The sequence below is a fragment of the Melanostigma gelatinosum genome, assembly GCF_949748355.1.
Source record: "Melanostigma gelatinosum genome assembly, chromosome: 8".
In the NCBI taxonomy this organism is placed as follows: domain Eukaryota; kingdom Metazoa; phylum Chordata; class Actinopteri; order Perciformes; family Zoarcidae; genus Melanostigma; species Melanostigma gelatinosum.
This window is the reverse complement of record NC_136641.1, coordinates 155464-178047: the sequence shown is the minus strand read 5'-3', so window position 1 is coordinate 178047 and position 22584 is coordinate 155464. Positions and strand designations below refer to the sequence as shown.

The window sequence follows — 22584 nt, the reverse complement described above, 5'->3', positions numbered from 1 at the left end:
TGCGAGGAGCAACAGCACAAATAATCTGAGGAAGAAGCAAATGAGCATTACAGTTTTTCTCAATTGCTAAAACACTAAAACCCATTGGCTGAACAAAGTTCTCAGTTGCCTGAACTCATTTAGCTAATTGTGCAGTCTGTTGTCAATACCTTAAACTATTTCACATGGCAAAACACAATTTGCAGATCTCACTTAGACTTTGCAGCAAAACTCTAAACACATTCTCAGTCTCAAAACACATTCTGCACTCTAATGCACATGTCATCCACACTGGTAAACACAAGTGGCAACAATCAAATACAAATAGAGAACACATGTCATTGATTAAACACAATCACTCAAAATTGATTTCACTTGTATCAACTGATGTGACACAACCAATATTAGCCAGTTTAGAGAGCAAACAGGTGGTTGAAGGTGGGAAGGAGAAAGTCTGAGAATGGATAGAAGAAACAATGTGAGAGGACATCATGCTTTCTATTTGTAACAGCACTGACTGCTCAATAGATTTTGACTGGTTGCAGGTTCATATCAACAAAGAACAAGAATTACAGAATCACAGAGACAAAGGACACGTTTGTGAGATGCAGGGTACAGTACTGTAAAAATAGGGGTACAAGGAGGAGGAAGAACAAAAGAAATTGCAAAGAGCAAAGCACAGTAGTAATTTCTGATAAATTTTGAGCGACTGTAATAGAACATGTTTTCGTTCATATGAAATTTGTTTTGAGATTAAAAATCTACTTCTCCCTGAGAACTATATGTTTTGAACAATGTGTTTTCTATTTATTGGTGTATTGTTTACTGACTGCTTGACAGTGTATATTATTTTGATCACTTTGTTTATGATTTGAGAGCAGTGTTTTGATTTTGAGCACAGGTAAAACTGTTTTGAGGCGAAAGTTTCATTTTGCAAGAAGATTCAGAGGTTTTGTAAATCGTGCTTGAAGATGAGGTTTTGTGTTTACAGTTTTGAGAGAACGGGTGACCGTTTCAAGAAATGTGTCTTAGCAATCGAGAAAAACTGCAATGGGACATGAATTTATACAGAAGGAGGGAGAGAAGAAGAGAGAGGAGCTCAGTGTATCCTAGGAAGTCCCCTGACAGTCTAGGCCTAAAGCAGCTTATCAAGGGGCTGATCCAAGGCAAACCTGAGCCAGCCCAAACTATAAACCTGAACCAGCCCCAACTATAAACCTGAACCAGCCCCAACTATAAACCTGAACCAGCCCCAACTATAAACCTGAGCCAGCCCCAACTATAAACCTGAGCCAGCCCCAACTATAAACCTGAACCAGCCCCAACTATAAACCTGAGCCAGCCCCAACTATAAACCTGAACCAGCCCCAACTATAAACCTGAACCAGCCCCAACTATAAACCTGAACCAGCCCCAACTATAAACCTGAACCAGCCCCAACTATAAACCTGAGCCAGCCCCAACTATAAACCTGAGCCAGCCCCAACTATAAACCTGAGCCAGCCCCAACTATAAACTTAAACCCCCAACTATAAACCTGAGCCAGCCCCAACTATAAACCTGAACCAGCCCCAACTATAAACCTGAGCCAGCCCCAACTATAAACCTGAGCCAACTCTAACTATAAACCTGAGCCAGCCCCAACTATAAACCTGAACCAGTCCCAACTATAAACCTGAGCCAGCCCCAACTATAAACCTGAGCCACCCCCAACTATAAACCTGAGCCAGCCCCAACTATAAACCTGAGCCAGCCCCAACTATAAACCTGAGCCAGCCCCAACTATAAACCTGAGCCAGCCCCAACTATAAACCTGAGCCAGCCCCAACTATAAACCTGAGCCAGCCCCAACTATAAACTTAAACCAGCCCCAACTATAAACCTGAGCCAGCCCCAACTATAAACCTGAGCCAGCCCCAACTATAAACCTGAGCCAGCCCCAACTATAAACCTGAGCCAACTCTAACTATAAACCTGAGCCAACTCTAACTATAAACCTGAGCCAGCCCCAACTATAAACCTGAACCAGTGCCAACTATAAACCTGAGCCAGTCCCAACTATAAACCTGAGCCAGCCCCAACTATAAACCTGAACCAGCCCCAACTATAAACCTGAACCAGCCCCAACTATAAACCTGAGCCAGCCCCAACTATAAACCTGAGCCAGCCCTAACTATAAACCTGAGCCAGTCCTAACTATAAACCTGAACCAGCCCCAACTATAAACCTGAGCCAGCCCTAACTATAAACCTGAGCCAGCCTTTTCGGAGAATTATGATAAGTTCATAGTAGATGCAAAAGTATACTTGTGTACAATATATTATGTTGAACATTGTTGCTCCTGAATGGATCACAGCCAACCCAATTATTTTCAACATAACTCCTTGTCCTTGGTCATGGTGGCCACAGCACTTAAAAGAATAAACTTCATAATTCTGACCCTTTGCTTTTTTATTAACATCATTTACTTGTACTTTTACTTTCAATACTTCAATACTATCAGAAAATTACTTTTGAAACTTAAGTACAGTAAATATCAGATACTTTAAGACTTTTACGCAAGTAGTATTCTAATAGGTGACTTTCACTTTTACTGGAGTCATTTTCCAGTGAGGTATCTTTACTTTTACACAAGTATGGCTTTTGGGTACTTTATACACCACTGCTTGTGTTCAGTGTCTCCAGCTACAGCCCAGGTTGCCGGATACAGCAGTCTCTGCACTGACTGCTGTTCATTGAGAAATAGTTTTGGCACGTAACTCCCTCCTATTACTACAAATACTTTTTACATTTCTGTCTGTCTACACATGTTAATCAAAGAGCTTTAAATGTGTTTGTAGGTGTTTGTTTTTCAACTTTGGACAGACAAAGGCTAGCTGTTTCCCTCTGCTTCCAGTCTTGATGCTGAGCTAGGCTAACCATGTCCTGAGCCCAGCTCTGTACACATGAGACTGATGTGCTGCTGAACATCTGACTCTCCGAAAGAGAGCAGTGTTTCCCAAATGTCATCCCATAGTTGTGTAGCATCAGCTGTCTTTAAATGAGACAGGACACCATGTTGATCACAGGCTAAGGTTTGCACTGCTGCTAGGTCATGTGTTTGCCATGGAATGATGAGCCTCTGGCCCCAGAGACCAACCTGCTAAAGGACGAGCTGGAGAAGGTGAACAGACGAGGAGTCCTCACCATCAACTCGCAGCCCAACATCAACGGCAAACCCTCCGCAGACCCCATCACAGGCTGGGGGCCTGCAGGAGGCTACGTCTTCCAGAAGGTAGGAGCACTTTCGGCATTGTTTGTTCCTTCTGGATGGAGTGGGGGGGGGGGGGGGGGCATATCTATTAGGGGTGGGAATCACCAGAGATCCCGCGATACGATATTATCACGATACTTAGGTCACGATACGATATTATCACGATACTGCGATATTATCGCGATATTGTGAGTATTGCGATAACATAGGCCTATATTGCGATTTGTTACTTTTTTCAACTTCAAATTATGTCCCCAAAGGAAAACTGTGTCAACATGTTTTATCGAATAAGATAAAGTTTTGTCTGTTCTGTAAAGTCTGTTCATCTCACTTCAATCATTTTTATTGCAGCAAAATATGATTGTCAAGCAGACAGACTGACCAACAATGTCATAAATGTTGCATGAACCTGACAAACTGAACTGTTTGTATGACTACATAGTCCAACTGAACGAAATGCAAACGTGTGGACTCAGTATATGAACTACAACTAATACAAGTAGGATATTAGAGTTATATAACTCAGTATAACTCGCGATGCGTAGACATAGAGGGCAGAGAGACAGCTCTGGCCAGATGTCTCTCTTTGTTTTGACCAACTTCCTACCAATCACGCTGACCCGGGACCTTTGCTGACCTCACCAGAAAACAACTCAGCACCATCTAGTGCAGCGGTTCCCAAACTTTTTAGGCCGCGCACCCCCTTCTACATACATCCCGACCGGGTTCGCGCACCCCCGCCCCCCTTAATAAAAAAAAATTAAAAAAGAAGCAACAGAGCCTTTTAAGCCTTCATAGCCGCATAAGAATCGGACCAATGAGAGAACAGTTTGCTCGTGCGTGGCATTTGTTTACAAGATTTAGTCCGCTGTTAAATGTTGCAGTGTGAACACGAACCGAACAAAGGCGCAACTGCAACAAAGCAAACGAACTGAAGCTGTGAAAACGCCCTGAAACACTGCAACAAAGTTTCAATAACTTTCAGTGACACAAGGCGTCACTTTTAAAGAGCAATACGGATGGCGAGCACACACGCACAGGCTCAGAGGCAGATTATCACATTTAATTTACAATTAATGAGCGACTAATGTAGCCAGGATGTCTTCGGACAAAGCATCGATGCGGCGCGACACAGTGTTGTTGGACACCGGGATCATGCACAACTTTTTTGCTTCTTTCTCCCCAATCATACATTCCACCATCTCTCTGGCAGCTGGCAAGCTCACGTCTTCGGCGATTGTGTGCGGTAGCCCCTTTCTCGCTATTCTGTAACCAGATATGAAGCCCGTAGTGCGTCATTTATAGACCCAACACATGAATGAGACTCCAGTTGTTTTTGGCTGTTTTGTAACTCCTCCAATTTCGATATAAACAATGTAAGGGGCTTTTGACTTGCACTGGCATGCTTGGTGTTCAGGTGGCGACGTAAATAAGAGCTTCAGACTGTTAGCCAGAACCTCACTGCACACCACGCACTGTGGCTTTGGGGAATCTGCGTTGCCAATCCAAGTGAAGCCCAGACACAGATACTTTTCATCATATTTCCTCTTTTTTCCCAGTCTGATGCTCACCCTCGTTTCCTCTTTTTTCACCTTGACTCCGCGATGGGCCGATGTGCTCCCGATTTGTCTGTGCTATCCCTTCCTCCTTTTCGGTCTCCTCCGTCTCATCTTCCTCTGACTCTGGCTCGATTTCTTCTCCCGGTCTCTCCCCAACGCACCTCTCCGTTCCCCTCGCCTCCGATTCCTCTCTCTCTCTCTGTCCGTCTCCTCTTTTACGACTGATAGCTTCAGATGTCCCACCTGACAGTTTTTAAATTCAAATTACATTTTGTTTTCATATTTAATATTATTACACCATCAGACCGCCATTACACTTTTCCTCTCGCGCACCCCCTAGAGGCAGCTCGCGCACCCCACTTTGGGAATCCCTGATCTAGTGGACTGAAAAGTAATTGATTTGATTTTTCAAAAAAAAAAAAAGAAATACTTTTTTTTAATAGTTTATATAATAAAAGATCGATACTTGCCGTCCGTGTATCGATGCAATATCGCCACGCAAAATATCGCGATACTATGCTGCATCGATTTTTTTTCCCCACCCCTAATATCTATGTTGATATGCTGTCTTGTTTGAAATCCAACAGGCCTATCTGGAGTTCTTCACCTCCAGTGAAAATGTGACCGCTCTCCTCAAAGTACTAAAGATGTATGAGCCCCGTGTCAACTACCACATCGTTAATGTGCACGTAAGTGTGACCAGAAAGCATCATCATTGTGTGTGTGTGCGAGTTTGTGTTATTGATATGTCCCAATGGATGTGTTTGTGCAGGGCCGAAACCTGACCAACGCCCCCGACATGCAGCCCAACGCAGTGACGTGGGGGATCTTCCCCGGGAGGGAGATAGTTCAGCCGACTGTAGTGGACCCAGACAGCTTCATGTATTGGAAGGTAAGACGGTGATTGTCCTGCTGACGTACAGGGATTCAGGAATGTTCTGCAGCTTTTTGCAGGGAAAAGAGGTGGTTGTTTTCTCTACTGTTGATGGAAGTACCTAGGGCTGCAACAACGAATCGATAAAATCGATAATAAGCGATTATTAAAATAGTTTTCATTATCGATTATCAAATTTCATTTTCGATTCGTTGTGTCGCGCGATTATTACGCCACTCAATAAGTCGCAGAGATGTTTGAGGAAAAAAAAGAGCGGAGCACAGCGCAGGTTGTTGTGAAGTGGAGCTTCTAATGACGACCAAGACACGTCTGGTTTTGAACGGAACACTTTACTTCCTGAAAACTGCAGTTTAACAACTGTTACAGTGAACAGACCGCACTCTTGCACCCGACATATACGTTAGGTTTTCACTTATCGTTATCATTGTTGCCGTGAATAAGCACGTATCATGCTACTTCCTGTCTCTTTACAGTAAAATCACTTCCGTTTTCATGCTCTTCACAATAAAAGTAAACATGCGATCAAACAATTTACAACAGAGGAAAGAGCATCGGACCCGTAACGTTGTTCTGAAACATGGCGGAGGCAGAGAAATCAGTACGACCTAAGTCGTCCAAGGTGTGGGAGCATTTCACACTTAATAAATTGAAAAAGTGTGTTCATTGCAAGATATGCAAAAGCGACATAATATGGCACGGGAGCACCACGGTGATGATTCAGTTTGTGAGTGTAGTGTAGAGAACAAGTTCTGACGTTCAAACAAATCCTGTTAAGTTTTCTGATTTGTATTGTTCTTTATTTTTTATAAATTATTTCTGACAGCTCAGGTCCCTTAAACAAAAATATACATATTTTTGTGCACGTGTATGTTTTTTGTGTTAGTCCATTTGTTTTTTAATTATTACTTTAACAGCTCAGGGATGTTCAAGGAGCAACCTGTTTGTGCACTTTCTGAAGATCAGTTCTGTTTTTGAATAAAGGGTTGGAAATGAATGCTTTTTTGTTTTTTATCCGATTAATCGAAAAAAGAATCACCCGATTCATCGATTATTAAAATAATCATTCGTAGAAGTACCATCATCGCTCTAATGTTATGTGTCCATCCTAATGATGAAGGTGTGCCTTTTTTGTAATGAGTGGAACCACACTGACTTAAAGGAATAGTTGTAGATTATGGACATCTTCAGGCAAACTCACAACGAGCCAAGGATGTAGTTTAAATGCCTTATTAGTTAAGTTATTAGTTCACTTATAATTTAGTCTGTTAGTTTATCTACGGTAGTTAAAACGTACTGCAGGAGAACGGCGACAGCTTTGACCCACACTGGGTCTTCCTCAGAGCTTCTCTCTGATACGCCCTAAACCTGGGGGACCAAATTACGCAGATCCTTTTTTTTTTAAATAAACTAGAATATGGCCTGAGCACCGCACATTGCACATCCTAGTTAAAACACTGCATGTTGACAAAATTTTGTGAAACAATGTCTGGCACAGAAACTAATTTCTTACCATTTCTGTTTGTCATATCCTAATACTAGACAGATTTACATCTTAGTTACATTTGTGTCGTAATCTTTTAAGAACCTGAACAGAAACCAATATTTGGCGATTTCTGGCTGTTTTAATTTTACTAAATTACAGATCTACACATAACATCTAGTATTTAAAGTAGGAACTTAGGTCATGCAAAAGCAGCAGATCCAGATCTACTTTTTGTAATATGTGGGCACACCAATAAACTGTAATGTCAAACAGTTTAGTGGTGCTGCAGATATGTTGATGGAAAATTAATTTTCTGTCACATGGGGTTTTCTGGTCGACAAACACAGATTTCCTTTCAGTGAAACTGGTTGAAAACTACATTCACTGTTGTTTGGCCAGTGACTCCTTATGTTTTTCTGTATATATGGGCCAGAACCTGAAATGTTTGCCACCACTGTCCTGAGCTAATAAAGACATTTTGACTACATCCTTGGCTCGGCGCGAGCGTGCCTGAAGTAAGCCCAGGGGGAGTTTTCTACTTCACAATCCAGAGAAACCAGTACCAACACATCAGTGGCGGGCTGTGCATTTTATACCTGGGCCTTCTGGGAGTAGGGTTGGGTATCGTTTGGGTTTTTTCCGATACCGGTGCTAAAACGATACTTTTAAAACGATACCGGTGACTAAACGGTGCCTGAACCGATACTTTTTTCTTCAAATTGAACAATATATTAACTGTTTAAAGTATACTATAAATATAAATAAATACAAAGCACTTGGCTTCAAACTACAGCTTCAAACCTTTTAACTTTGAACAATATGTTAACTGTTAACAGGCTAAAGAAATCACCACACAATCCCCATTTCTCCAGACCATCATTCTTGCTTTGTAAAAGGAAAACAGCCCGAACAGATTCAACTTCTTCATGGCGAATGAGGCAAAATGGCTGCCACACCACGTCAAGGTTCTTCGATGAAAACACACGACTTTGATAACTTTTCATCACAAAGGTCTTAAGAGCATCCTGACCAAATTTGAAGTTGATCGCATAAATTCTCTAGGAGGAGTTTGTTAAAGTACGAAGGCTGAAAGCTGAAAAGTGACAAAACAGCACAATATCGGGGGTTTATTGTAGCGCCCCAGAGTGGTTGAATGGAATGGAAATGTCAGGGTATGTTACTGCATGCGATGTGCATATATGCTGTAAATTTGGTGATTTTAGGACAAGTGGTTGAGAAGTTATGTGTATTGATATGTAAGCCACGACCCAAATAAGTTTATTGGTCAATATCTTGTAAACGCAAAAAGATATCAAAAGGTGTTTGATATCAAATGGCCTAGATGCATTAGTGATCTACAGCTAAGTTGGTAGCAATTGGACCAAGCGTGTAGAAGCAGTTCGCAAAAATGTGTTTTTCACAAAATTCTAAATCGCGGAAAATGTATGTAGGCGGAGCTTAGGGGTCTGAGAGGCTTTTTTGACGATCTAGCGCAGCGGTTCCCAAACTTTTTAGGCCGCGCACCCCCTTCTACATCCCGACCGGGTTCGCGCACCCCCCCCCCCCCCCCCTTAATAAAAAAAATAAAAAAAAGAAGCAACAGAGCCTTTTAAGCCTTCATAGCCGCATAAGAATCGGACCAATGAGTGAACAGTTTGCTCGCGCGTGGCATTTGTTTACAAGATTTAGTCCGCTGTTAAATGTTGCAGTGTGAACACAAACCGAACAAAGGGGCAACTGCAACATTGTATCATATTAATTCCTGAATCAGAACAAAGCAAACGAACTGAAGGTGTGAAAACGCCCTGAAACACTGCAACAAAGTTTCAATAACTTTCAGTGACACAAGGCGTCACTTTTAAAGAGCAATCAGGATGCGAGCACACACGCACAGGCTCAGAGGCAGATTATCACATTTAATTTACAATTAATGAGCGACTAATGTAGCCAGGATGTCTTCGGACAAAGCATCGATGCGGCGACACAGTGTTGTTGGACACCGGGATCATGCACAACTTTTTTGCTTCTTTCTCCCCAATCATACATTCCACCATCTCTCTGGCAGCTGGCAAGCTCACGTCTTCGGCGATTGTGTGCGGTAGCCCCTTTCTCGCTATTCTGTAACCAGATATGAAGCCCGTAGTGCGTCATTTATAGACCAACACATGAATGAGACTCCAGTTGTTTTTGGCTGTTTTGTAACTCCTCCAATTTCGATATAAAGAATGTAAGGGGCTTTTGACTTGCACTGGCATGCTTGGTGTTCAGGTGGCGACGTAAATAAGAGCTTCAGACTGTTAGCCAGAACCTCACTGCACACCACGCACTGTGGCTTTGGGCAATCTGCGTTGCCAATCCAAGTGAAGCCCAGACACACATACTTTTCATCATATTTCCTCTTTTTTTCCCAGTCTGCGCCGTCTCATCTTCCTCTGACTCTGGCTCGATTTCTTCTCCCGGTCTCTCCCCAATAACGCACCTCTCCGTTCCCCTCGCCTCCGATTCCTCTCTCTCTCTCTGTCCCTCTCCTCTTTTACGACTGATAGCTTCAGATGTCCCACCTGACAGTTTTTAAATTAAAATTACATTTATTTTTAATATTTAATATTATTACACCATCAGACCGCCATTACACTTTTCCTCTCGCGCACCCCCTAGAGGCAGCTCGCGCACCCCACTTTGGGAATCCCTGATCTAGCGGATTTGGACATTTGTCGAATTTTAAGTAAATCGGACATACTGGCCGAGGGCGTCGCCGGTCCAACTGGTAGGGGGCGCTAGAGAGTCATTTTTTTTTACACACAAATATGCAACCTATATCCGATGGCTATATTCCGATGGCAAGTCTCCCAAATATGAGCTGTTGTGGCAAAATGACGAGAAGAGACGGCGAATTTAAGTTGCAACCCAGCGGGAAGTGTTTTATTAAGCACGCACCAACATACGAGTTCAGCAAATCCAAACAAATCCAACGTATTACTTTTCACAGATTACTTTTATCGTCAAAATTCACCCCCCTTTAAGTCAGTTTCCACCAATCAAACCAGTGGGTTGAACCACAAACAGAGCACCTCTGGCCTCGTCACCATGTCATGCTCTCATGACTTTGTTTGGGTCAAGATAACCTTTTGGCAGAACACACAATTCGTGTACGGGAAATGTTTGGACACACATTGGAGTGATAGATTACAATTTGTCTGGCGCGCCTTAATCTCTTCCTAAGAATGTTTTTATGAACCAAATGTGTTCAGTTCAATCCTACATTATATGATGGTTTTCTTCAACAGCGCCCGATGTACTATGCATTCGAATTTCAATAGGGCCTTCGCTGGCCCGACGTTGTCTGTTGCTCGGGCCTAATAAAATGTCACTCAGTTTAACTCAGTTTAGGACTCCTCTGAGCTATCATCACTGATGGGAGGGTTTGAGATATTCTGGCCAGGTTGAGTTCCCTGCTCACACTGATGAAAATACTGGCCCGAACAAAATGTTATCAGAAGCACGATGTGTTTGACACCAGTAGTTATAGGTCTAGTCGATGTCCTCTGACCGGCCTACCAGATGTCCCCTTCGTCAAACCTGTCCCCATGTTTCCCTCAGGACGAGGCCTTCGCCTTGTGGATCGAGCAGTGGGCTAAGCTGTACGAAGATGAGTCTCCTTCACGCATGATCATCAAGTATATCCACGACAACTACTTCCTGGTCAACCTGGTGGACAATGACTTTCCTCTGGAGAGCTGTCTGTGGCAGGTCATCGATGATATGTTCAAGATGCTCGATGCACCTCCAGAGCCTGAAGACGGAACAGAGTCTGAATAACATTTTTTAAATCAGTGTTTAGGGACAGAAAGAACACTATGGAATTATTGATATTCTATGCATTGCTTTAAAAAATCTGTTACTTACAATACAGAGCATAGCATAGAGTAAGAAGTGTACCTCGTGGTATTTTTTAAAGAGTTTATAAATTTAACATTTGAGTGAATGGGTTTGGGTTAGGGGCTAGGTTATAACAGAAACACTGCATCTCTTTGACCTCCATGATCAGTAGCTTCATCCTCTGCAGCACTGATGAGATACATCTGCGCTCATACAGGTTTTGGGGTTGACCCAGTCACCTTTTTAACTTTCCTTATGGACAGATCTCACTGAAAAACAACCAATAAGACAAATATCCTTCTTTAAATTAATTGTGAGTTTTTTACTGAATGTTTTTGTTTTCATAATTCAAATGCTGTATTTGAGTTCGATTTTGAATGATGTGTACTGTTGTGGTATAAACAAAATGTAGAGGTACAATAGAGACGTGAGATGTTGTGTACGAGTGAATTCATGTTGAAGCTATGAAAGCAAGAGTTACACCGTCAGATGTGAGCTACTGATGACTATTGTACCAGGGACATGGTTGCATATCTGCCCTCTGCCTTAACATGTTTTATATGCAAGTCATATGTATTTGTTCTGCCTGCTCTCTAAAGCATTAAATAGGTTTTCAACACTGTACAACCTGGTGAGTGTGTGTTACTTAGCGATGTAATGAAAGTGGAGTATTGCATAGAGTGACTTTATTATTCAGAGTGAAGCCCCACCAGTCCATAACCAGAGGTACAAAGGCCAGGTCATGGGGCAGCACAAGACACTGCAGCAACCACACATGGCAGGGATATCCCCTCATTGAGTAACTAGAGATGGTGTGAGGCGGTGTTGATAAGCCAAATGTATTTTCATTGTTTTCAAATAACACCATTTCTTCAAGAAAATTGTGAAATAAAAACGTCTTTTGGTATATGCTTTTTTGTTAGTTTACAAAAAAAGCTCAAAATAACACTCAGTCCTAGCTTATTCTACACAGAAATCCAAATATTTTTTAGATGTTTCAAGCAGGGGATTCACCTTTAACTTACTTGTGGAATCTAATAATCAGTCAACCAGTTTAGTTCTGCTGTCTTGTGTCACTGCGTGTACCACGCAGAGCATGGAGAAGTGAAAAAAGTAGAGGATTGTCTGAGGAGATGAAGCCAAACATGATCAATCTCAAGGCTCCAAGTCCATCTCCAGAGAACCTGCTGTCCCCGTGTCCACCACGCGTAATGTTTTCAAGAAGATGACTTCGGAGAAAAGTTGACCACAGACAGCAGCAAAGGATTGTTGGAATGGTGGAGAAAGGAGCTTGGACAACTGCAAAACAGATTCAATGACCTTCAAACACAAGTTACAAACATTTCAACTTGCACCATCTGTCGCAAATCAATAAATGGAGATGATATGGTTCTGGTTATTCTAAGAAAGAGAAAAACAAAAAAGCCTGGAGTTTGCCAAAAGACAACTGAACAAGACAATTCAACAAGTTTTTTGGTTAGTTGCTCTATGCTTACAGAAACAACGATGAAGCCTTCAAAGATAATGACACTCACAACAGAAACATAGATGAGGTTCACAGATTTTTGTTTGGTTGCTTTGCTGCCTCTACTTATGCTGCGTTCACACCAAACGCGTCGCAAATTCATCGCGCCGCATATTCGCGTCCATCGCGCCGCCGGTCAAAACGCCGGGGACCAAGTGTTCATTCGCACGAATGGCGCTGGAAGCGCCGGAGAGGGGGCGGGGCTTATCGCCCTGAAAGCCGTTCAACTGTCCGCCATTAACCATGGAAAAAATAACCTCTATTTCTGCTTAGTATGTGTTGTGGAAGTCACAGATATCCCGGGAAACTAAACGCCGTCATGTCTGGTTCATAATATTGTCCAGAGGAGCTCCATGGATTTTATCGAGCTGTATTCAGTGTGTCTAGCAAACCACAGGTCGCTGTTTACTACAGCTGTATGAACACACATTTATACATAGTTTGTTCCGGTCTCTATTGATATGAGATATCGTAGAGCTCTGGGTGAACACAGACGGCTACAGTATTTATTTCCTGATTCAGCAACGGCAGGACGTCACTGATAACAGGGGGAGCAACTCAACGCTGATAGGCTATCGCGCCGGGGCGTAACGCGAATATTTCGCAGAAGTTGAGAAATTTCAACTCGCGTGTCGGGGCGATTTGGCGTTTGATGCGGATTTGCGTCCATCTCGCCGCAAATTCGCGTCCATCGCGACATCGCAGATCCGCCCCGCGACAGTCTCATCGCGTCTGTGCATAGACTTTGTATGTAATCTACTCGCACGAATAATTCGCGACGCGTTTGGTGTGAACACAGTCGCGAAAATTTGACGTGCCAACGCGCCGCCGGTCGTGTTCACACCAAATGCCGTAAAATCGTGCCGGAGAGGGGGCGTGGTTTATCGACCTGGATCCGTTCAACTGTCCACCATTAACCATGGAAAAAATAACCTATATTTCTACGTGTTGTGGAAGTCACTAACTAAACGCCATCATGTCCGGTTCATAATATTGTTCAGAGGAGCGCCGTGGATTTTATCGAGCTGTATTCACTGTGTCTAGCAAGCCACAGGTCGCTGTTTACTCCAGCTATAGGAACACAAAATAAACTGATTTGGCTGTGATTTAACGGCAACAAACCGACAAAAAGGGACTCCGAAATAACTACGTAATGATGCCGATTTGTACTTGTCTTCTCCGACAAAAAGGGACTCCGAAATAACGACGTAATGATGCAGATTTTTAGGCTACTTGTCTTCTCAATGGAGCTCTGATGGATCGGTGCTAGGCTATGCTGACATTGTATCAGCTCCACCAGCACTCAATAACGTCATGTAGACGTAAATATGGCAGCGTCTATTCATTGTTTGTACCATATGGTTTACACACACATAGTTTGGTCCGGTCTCTATTGATATGAGGTATCGTAGAGCTCTGGGTGAACACAGACGGCTGTAGTATTTATTTCCTGATTCAAACAACGGCAGGAGTCGACGGCACTGATGACGGGGGGGAGCAACTCAACGCTGATAGGCTATCGCGCCACAGCGCCACGCGATTATTTCGCAGAAGTTGAAAAATTTCAACTCACGTGTTGGAACGAAACTTAACAGCCAGCAGAGGCTGATGGATCGTGAATCACATCATGTGATGCAGCTCAGCCAATCAAATATGAGCATTCTGACCAAGTGAGTTGCACCATGACAGAGAGTGCTGAGAGGAGGAAAGACACTGCAGAGCAGTACGTTCAACGTTCCAGTTGTGAAAGTAAAATCCTATGATACCCTCGTTGGGTCGCGACTCGTCACTAAGGAATGACAGTGTATCCCACAGCCAGACCAGCTGAGAACATTATGTTTTCCTGAATTTAGGCTTTTGCATTCTCTAAATCACAGGTGCCCACACTTTTTCGGCTTGCGAGCTACTTTTAAAATGACCAAGTCAAAATAATCTACCTACATTAAAAATGCTAAATATCTATTTATTTATATATATATATATATATATATACACTGAGTATACTTTATATTTGCAATATATGTTGGCGTACCTTGCATAACTGCATGAACCCTTATGGCACAATACAATTCTGTACATTTTTGGTCATGACCTTATTCTGATGACTTGCACTGAATGGAATTGGCCAGAGTTGCATAGTCCGGACAGCAGCTGCTGGTAGCCAGCCTCAAGCAGACTTCCAAATGATCATGAATGAATGAATGAATGAATCAATTTTATTTATATAGCGCTTTTCACAGACATAATATCACAAAGTGCTTAACTGAGCAGACATTTAAAAGCATAAAAAACATAATGTGATCCTCGGGTCAATAAATTATATCCACAGAGAAAAATAAAAAATAAAATAATAACAAATAAAATAAAAATGTAAAACATATTTTAAGAGCAGGTCTAGGACATGGGTTTACTTTTTACACAAACGCCAGCCTAAAAAGGTGGGTTTTGAGCTGGTTCTTAAAAGTATTCACAGTATCTGCGAGGCGTAGAGTTGCAGGCAGAGCATTCCAGAGCCTCGGGGCCACTGCCTCAAAGGCTCGGTCACCACGGGTCTTAAATCGTGTGCGTGGGACTGACAGAAGACCTAGAGCGTTTGACCTGAGAGTGCGGGCGGGTGAATAGGGGTGAAGTAGATCAGCTACATAAGTAGGAGCCTGACCGTGAAGTGCTCTGTAAGTGATGGTGAGAATTTTGAAGTGTATCCTAAATGCTACAGGGAGCCAGTGGAGAGATCGGAGTACGGGGCTGATGTGAGACCATCGATTTGTCCTGGTGAGTAATCTGGCGGCAGCGTTTTGGATGACCTGCAGACGGTTAAGAGCAGATGCACTGAGTGATGTAAAAAGTGAGTTACAGTCGTCAATGCGTGAAGAGATAAATGTGTGTATGATCATCTCTAATTCAGGTGTTGATACTACAGATCTCAGTTTACTGATATTTCTAAGATGGAAAAACATGACCTGGACAGCTGCTTGACATGGGGGTCAAACGACATGGATCGATCAAAGAAAATCCCAAGATTGCGCAGGTTGCAATGGGCAGCAGAGGAGAGTGGACTAATAATCTGCCTGATCATGGGGACAAACTCCTCTGGAGCAATAACTAGGACCTCCGTCTTAGAGTCGTTGAGTTGTAAGCAGTTTTCTGCCGTCCAGTCTCTGATGGCATTGACACAGTCCAGGAGCCTAGTTAATGTGAATGCCTCGCTGGGTTTGAATGACAGATGGAGTTGGATATCATCTGCATATTAGTGATAGGACACATTATAACTTTTTATAATCGGCCCCAACGATAACAGATAAAGGGAAAATAACAAGAGGCCCCAGAACCGAGCCCTGCGGTACACCACAAGACAGTGGAGAGGTGACAGACAAAATCACCCACAGAGACATTGAAACTTCTGTCACTGAGGTAAGATGTAAACCAGTCGAACGCTATGCCAGATATGTCCACCCAATCACGTATCCTCTTAATCAGGATGTTATGGTCTACAGTGTCAAATGCAGAACTGAGGTCCAGAAGAACTAACACAGAGCAGTCACCTGCATCAGCACACATGAGAATGTCATTTGAAACCCTCAGGAGAGCGGTTTCAGTAGAGTGTTGCTTACGAGACCCAGACTGGTACTTGTCGGACATGTTGTGCCTCCAGTGCAGCAGTAAGTTGTTTGGCCACCACTTTCTCAAGATGATGGCTTTGTTTTGTTAATTAAGTCCATCAGGTCTTGAAGGCTGATAGGCTGGAAAGAGTCCAGAACAGCAGGAGATTGCGAGGAGCTACATGTAGATGAACAGATCCCAGGCTCCCAGGATCCCAGGCCAGACCTAATACCCGTTACCTTATCAATAAAATAGATAAGGAATTTGTTGCAATCGTCAACAGAACAGCATGGTAATGTAGAGACAGACGGTGAAACAATTCTCTTAATTGTGTCAAACAGAATCTTGGGATTTCTCTTTTGAGGAAAAGATTAGGTTGGTGTAAGAAATTTGAGCAAAAAACTGTAGTTAGTAGATATAATAAAAGTGTTTAATAATTCATAATTAAGAATTCATAATTAGTCATGAACATAAGGGTTTTGGGAATGCATAATTAAGATAAACATAAAATGATGTAGGATTAGTAGCTAAAAGACATGAAGCTTCTGCCAAGTTGCAGAAGTTTAACTTTCATACTGAAGGATTATTATAGAAGGGATTAAACAATAACTGACAATCATTGAATGTGTTAGAAACTCAGGGAAAGAGAGTCATGGAGACAGGCGTTTACTGAAGTGCATAGAGAAGTTAGCCAATAGCAATTGAGATAGACGGAAGGGGAGGAGTCGCGAACGAATGTGTGGGAGGTTTGAATTAAGTCTTTTTTCTCTCTCGCGTGATGGCTCTCAGACGACGGACGTGTTTTTATACCTGAGGAGCTGAGTTGAGTTTTTTTGCAAATGGGGTTTTATTGATTTAATATTTCATAGGAGTATGTACTCCAATGTTTAACTGTAATCGTACTTGCATCAGTGGAATTAAATTCCTTATAATTGTAAACCAGTTTTGGTAGCGTTATTATTGCAGCGTGTGTCGACTGCACAAAGCAGCAGGACACGTGTGCTCCAGCCTTCTCTCTGTGGGGGTTGAGATTCAGCCTCGATAAGAGGGTGAACAAATAAGTGTTTCTAAACACAATAAAATGGACTGAGACTGATCTCTGGTCTGAGAGAATCAGTGGGACTAATACAGTTTTAAAATGGAGCTCCTAACGTTTCGGCAAGTTGTGCCTTCCTCAGAGGAGAATAAAAAATGAAAGAAAGACTGGAGGTATTTATACCTTCCCTAGGCGGAGCAACCAGGGAGCTTCTGATAGGCTGGAACTCCCTCTAATCAGATGGCTAAGCCGTCTCAGCTGTCTAATTGAACACCTGGCAATCAGGAGGAAACCTGTCTTAATCTGCACCAAAGGCCTGCTGGGTGTAAAACCACCAGTTAAGGGCCATCATCTCCACCCAATGAGTTTCTAATACAAGTCAAGGTACACTTTGTGGCACTGGCAGGTTAGGTTCAGGGGAAAAAAAGGGTCTGGCTGCCTTTAGGCAGTCAGAGGGCACGGGCACACAAAGTATAGGCCTTAATACCTGTAATTCTCAAGAGGGGTTTGTAAGTTTTTTTCATATTTTGCAGGTGTCCTGGCGGGTCTCCAAAAGGAGGTGTCCCCGCCCTCATCAGAGGAGGTAAGTCCATCATTTAGACACTCTAGGTCCCCCTAGTCTCAGTTTAACTGTGACCTCCAAGAATGGAGAACCCTAAAATCCCGGATGTCAAATTCAAAACCAAGGGAAGGGGGAAAGGGCAGGTGTCCTGGCGGGTCTCCAAAAGGAGGTGTCCCCGCCCACATCAGAGGAGGTAAGTCCATTGTTTGTTTAGACACTCTAGGTCCCCCTAGTCTCAGCCTAACTGTGACATCCAAGAATGAAGAATTCTAAAATCCCGGATGTCAAATTCAAAACAAAAGGGGGGGGGGGGGGGGGGGAAACAGGTGTCCTGGCGGGTCTCCAAAAGGAGGTGTCCCCGCCCTCAGAGGAGGTAAGTCCATCGTTTAGACACTCTAGGTCCCCCAGTCTCAGTTCAATTGTGACATCCAAGAATGAGGCTTAAAATCCTGGATGTCAAATTCAAAACAAAGGGGGGGGGGAAGGGAAAAGAGAAAAAAACACAATTTATTTTCTAAACCCACTGATTTATGTCCTATTATTCACCCCAAATGGTGAACAAATAAGTGAACAAATAAGTTATTCTTAAAAAACACCAGACCAGAAAGACTCAGTCCTCCGGGGATTGAAACCCGCTACTTTTTATCAAATTATTCACCCTTTATTACTAGGTTCTCCCAACGCACAGGTGGTCTAAAGAACCCTTCCTGGGGGCAGACCCTCTAAAAAGACACCTATGTAGCTAACACTGTGCCAACCACCACAAAACACGTCAAAAGAAAATTTTGTTTTTGAAAAAAACCTTCCCAAGGGGCACTCTTATGCAAAGTAAGATCTCAGAGCGGACTGCTAACCCAATTGGAAAAGGCTCCTCCACCAATAAAGTGCGAGGATCGTGTAAGGACTTATGCAGCTCAGTTTTTAAAAAAAGAAAGAAACCTTTTATTTTTCAGGAGAGTGTAAGAAATTTGAGCAAAAAACTGTAGTTAGCAGATATAATAAAAGTGTTTAATAATTCATAATTAATAATTCATAATTAGTCATAATCATAAGGGTTTTGGGAATGCATAATTAAGATAAACATAAAGTGATGTAGGAATAGTAGCTAAAAGACATGAAGCTTCTGCCAAGTTGCAGAAGTTTAACTTTCATACTGAAGGATTATTATAGATGGGATTAAACAATAACTGACAATCATTGAATGCGTTAGAAACTCAGGGAAAGAGAGTCATGGAGACAGGCGTTGCAGTGCATAGAGAAGTTAGCCAATAGCAATTGAGATAGACGGAAGGGGAGGAGTCGCGAACGAATGTGTGGGAGGTTTGAATTAAAGTCTTTTTCTCTCTCGCGTGATGGCCCTCAGACGACGGACGTGTTTTTCACCTGAGGAGCTGAGTTGAGTTTTTTGCAAATGGGGTTTTATTGTTTTAATATTTCATAGGAGTATGTACTCCAATGTTTAACTGTAATCATACTTGCATCAGTGGAATTAAATTCCTTATAATTGTAAACCAGTTTTGGTAGCGTTATTATTGCAGCGTGTGTCGACTGCACAAAGCAGCCGGACACGTGTGCTCCAGCCTTCTCTCTGTGGGGGTTGAGATTCAGTCTCGACAAATTTGGCTAACCACGAAGGGACTCCCTTGCCGGCCTCGCTGTGTGTGCTGAAGGCAGCGTTGGTCAAGCAGACATCCTGGGCCCATAATATCGGTAGGCAGAGCCGTTTCATGAAATCTGTGAGGTAGCTTTTAGGAAATTTAGGGGAGGTCCAGTTCGACTTCTGTGAAGTAGTTTCCTGTCCCAAGTATGAACACACCTACGGGTGGATGTCCAAAACCTTGTGCATCATAACTGACCAGTGTGGGCCCGCCACAAATAAGTATGGGAAGCTGTTATCATATTATGCCTGTGATGTGTACAAAGGGGGTGGGTAGATGTAATCCTTTAAGATTTACCTTAACAGACCTAAAATTGACTGACGGACGACTTTACGTAGTACAGGGAAAGGCAACTACTGATAGTCCTGCCCCACAAGGGCTCATTAGGATTATTGTTAAGCCTGCCAAAAAGACCAGGTTCGACATACGACTGACGCAGAGAATGAGGTACCTGGGGTTGGAAACTGGAATGGCAGATGGGAATTTATGGTGGGTACAATATACGGCTTCAAGTCGGAGAAGTACAGATTGTATTGTGTGTTCAGGACCTAGACCCCTAGCAACACCAGTTCCTTCAAGATTCAGACTCCTAAGTCCTGAATTTAGTTGTATTTTAACTCTGTTTACTGATGACACTTTGCCCCTCCATCACACTTGTCAGGGGCTACACTGGGATTACCCACCTGTAGAATATAATACCCCACCTCTGTTCAAGGTTACAGAGGGTCCATTTGATTGTATAGTCTCAGATACAGCTAAGGGGCCCAATGTAGGTAGTATTATTGCAAATTATAGCAATTATAGGGTGATGATTAATAAAAATGTCGATTGGATCAACTACATTTACTATAACCAACAGCGTTTTGTAAACTTCACCAGGGACGCCATATCAGGACTGCATGCACAGCTGGCGAAGACTAGTTTTATGACCTTGCAGAACAGAATGGCATTAGATATGATTTAGCAGAGAAAGGTGGCGTTCTCGGGTGACGTTCTCGGCCGCGCAGGCCGGAGTCCCGCCGGCACCCCGACGTGCATATTGCGAGGGCCCGCTCATCGCTGCTCGCAGCTTTAATTAGGGCCCGAGCACCGACGTAGTCGGAGCGGAGGACCTATTGAATTTCTAATGTTTATTAGGGCCCGAGCACCGACGTAGTCGGAGCGGAGGACCTATTGAATTTCGAATGTTTATTATTCTTATTAGGGCCCGAGCACCGACGTAGTCGGAGCGGAGGACCTATTGAATTTCTAATGTTTATTATTCTTATTCTTATTCATAGTCTTTCGTCGCAAAAGGGAGGTGCTTGGGATATTGGGAATGTTGTGAAATTTGGCACACAAGCCAGAATTTGCGAAAATTGCAGTCTGATTGGGGTGCTCAGCTGCGGTATGAAATATTGGCTAATATAATAGCGCCACCTACAAAATTTCGGCGAAGCAGCCCTCGCAGTACGTTTGACCTAGATGTATGAAATGTGGTAGGAACATGTATCGCATATGGACTTCAATAAAAGTCTCTTGGGGCTATGCTCTAAACCCAACCGGAAGTCAGCTATTTTGCATTTCTTATGAATTTCTAGTGTCGTTTTTGTCATTTCCAGGCACTGCACTTTAACGAACTCCTCCTAGGGAATTAATCAGATCAACTTCAAATTTGGTCGGTACAGTCTAAAGACCTTTGTGATGAAAAGATACTCAAAGCTTGTTGTTTCGTGAAAAGCTGTTGCCGTGGCGACGCATTCTTCGCCGTTAACAACGAAGGTCATTTTGAGAGGCTAAAAATGCTCGAAACATAAGCAAACTTGGCAAGCAGATTACAAGGCCGAAATGTAGTTATGGAATATGATTTTACGTGCGATAAAATAATTGTCCGCGTTAATTAATGAATGCGTGAACGCAAAATGAACGCGTTAACTTGCCCAGCACTAATTAAGAGATGTTTTTAGAGATTTTGGAGTTAGTTAATTTAATTTGGCTAATATCGGTGCAAAACCTTGTATACATGTTGGCTCCTGATGCCACTCAAAGTCTAATCTTCAAGATTTCAGTTCTTGAAATTGATTTGGAGACAGAAATCAAACGGAAGTGGAGGTGATTTAAAGATAAGTCTAGATATTCTATGTTTTTCGTAATAACAACGAATCACATGATTAGACAAACCAACAATGAATTGATTCTTCTAGCAAAGTATTAAAAACACATCGATGAGCCACACTGTTGCACTGGCTGTTCCTTCTCCGTAGTTTATTTAACACAATCCCACATACATCGTCCTGCTGCCACAGATACTCATAAGAGTCATTTCCAAAGAACTTTAATTTGTGTTGCCAAAGAAATTTGACGAATTATCTTCGTTGGTCTTTTATTTAACATTTTTCTTCTGCAATAACACCTTCCAGCCACACGAGGGAGGATGAATGTCTGTATTTTTCTGATAATTCGACATGAAAAGGCTAATGTACAGTCTGTTTGTTGAACTGATGAGAGGAAGTTAAAGGAACTAGATAGTCTGCTAACTCTGCCAAAATGTATTTATTTGCTCTCAATAATAAAGTATTTAACATGTGTATATATTTTCAAAAACAAACTCGTATATCTTATCTAAATGGCTGGTTCACCTATTCAAGATAAGTTAAACGTTCATTGATGCACAATTAATAGATGAGGCCTATTGTGAATCAGGTTGTCATTTTTTACAAGTTTGTCCCCAGTGAAACAGTTTTGAAAACACTGCTCTGGAGCACCAAATGTGGATTCATCCGCCACTGAAAATAGTCCCAACAAACGCATCTCCATCCTGATTGAGTAACTTTTTTCCAAAAACTATAAGGCCCCACAGTTCTAGGAATTCAATTCTTCTTCTTTTTTTTAAAGAAAGGATTCATTGCATCATGTATTGTTTCAGTAAAGAAGACCAAACACCTGCAGTGTGATCTTATGCTGCAAGCACACACACATGTTCATATCTTATATGTGCTAATTTTAGTACTCAACAGTAGCGCTAACCACATAGCGTGTGTGCGTGTACAGCCATATTGATTATACTGTAAGTGTGTGGAGGAGAAAGTCAAATATCACAATGTATTTCACGAAATGCTTCGATATCAATATTACAATTATATTGCAGGGTTGATCATTGGTGCTTTTACCATAGG

The 22584-nt window shown here is 42.5% G+C and overlaps 1 protein-coding gene across 2 annotated transcripts in view; it reads left to right on the top strand.

The window, feature by feature from the left end:
- mthfr (methylenetetrahydrofolate reductase (NAD(P)H)) overlaps window positions 1-11795 on the top strand; it is a 28846-nt gene extending 17051 nt beyond the window's left edge. For both annotated transcript variants that reach the window (XM_079273749.1, XM_079273750.1), the window contains exons 9-12: window positions 3071-3253; window positions 5379-5480; window positions 5564-5683; window positions 10770-11795. In XM_079273749.1, the coding sequence (XP_079129875.1) occupies window positions 3071-3253; window positions 5379-5480; window positions 5564-5683; window positions 10770-10988 (624 nt within the window). In that variant the 3' untranslated portion in view covers window positions 10989-11795. The remainder of the gene's footprint in view (window positions 1-3070; window positions 3254-5378; window positions 5481-5563; window positions 5684-10769) is intronic.
- Window positions 11796-22584: the final 10789 nt, after the last annotated feature.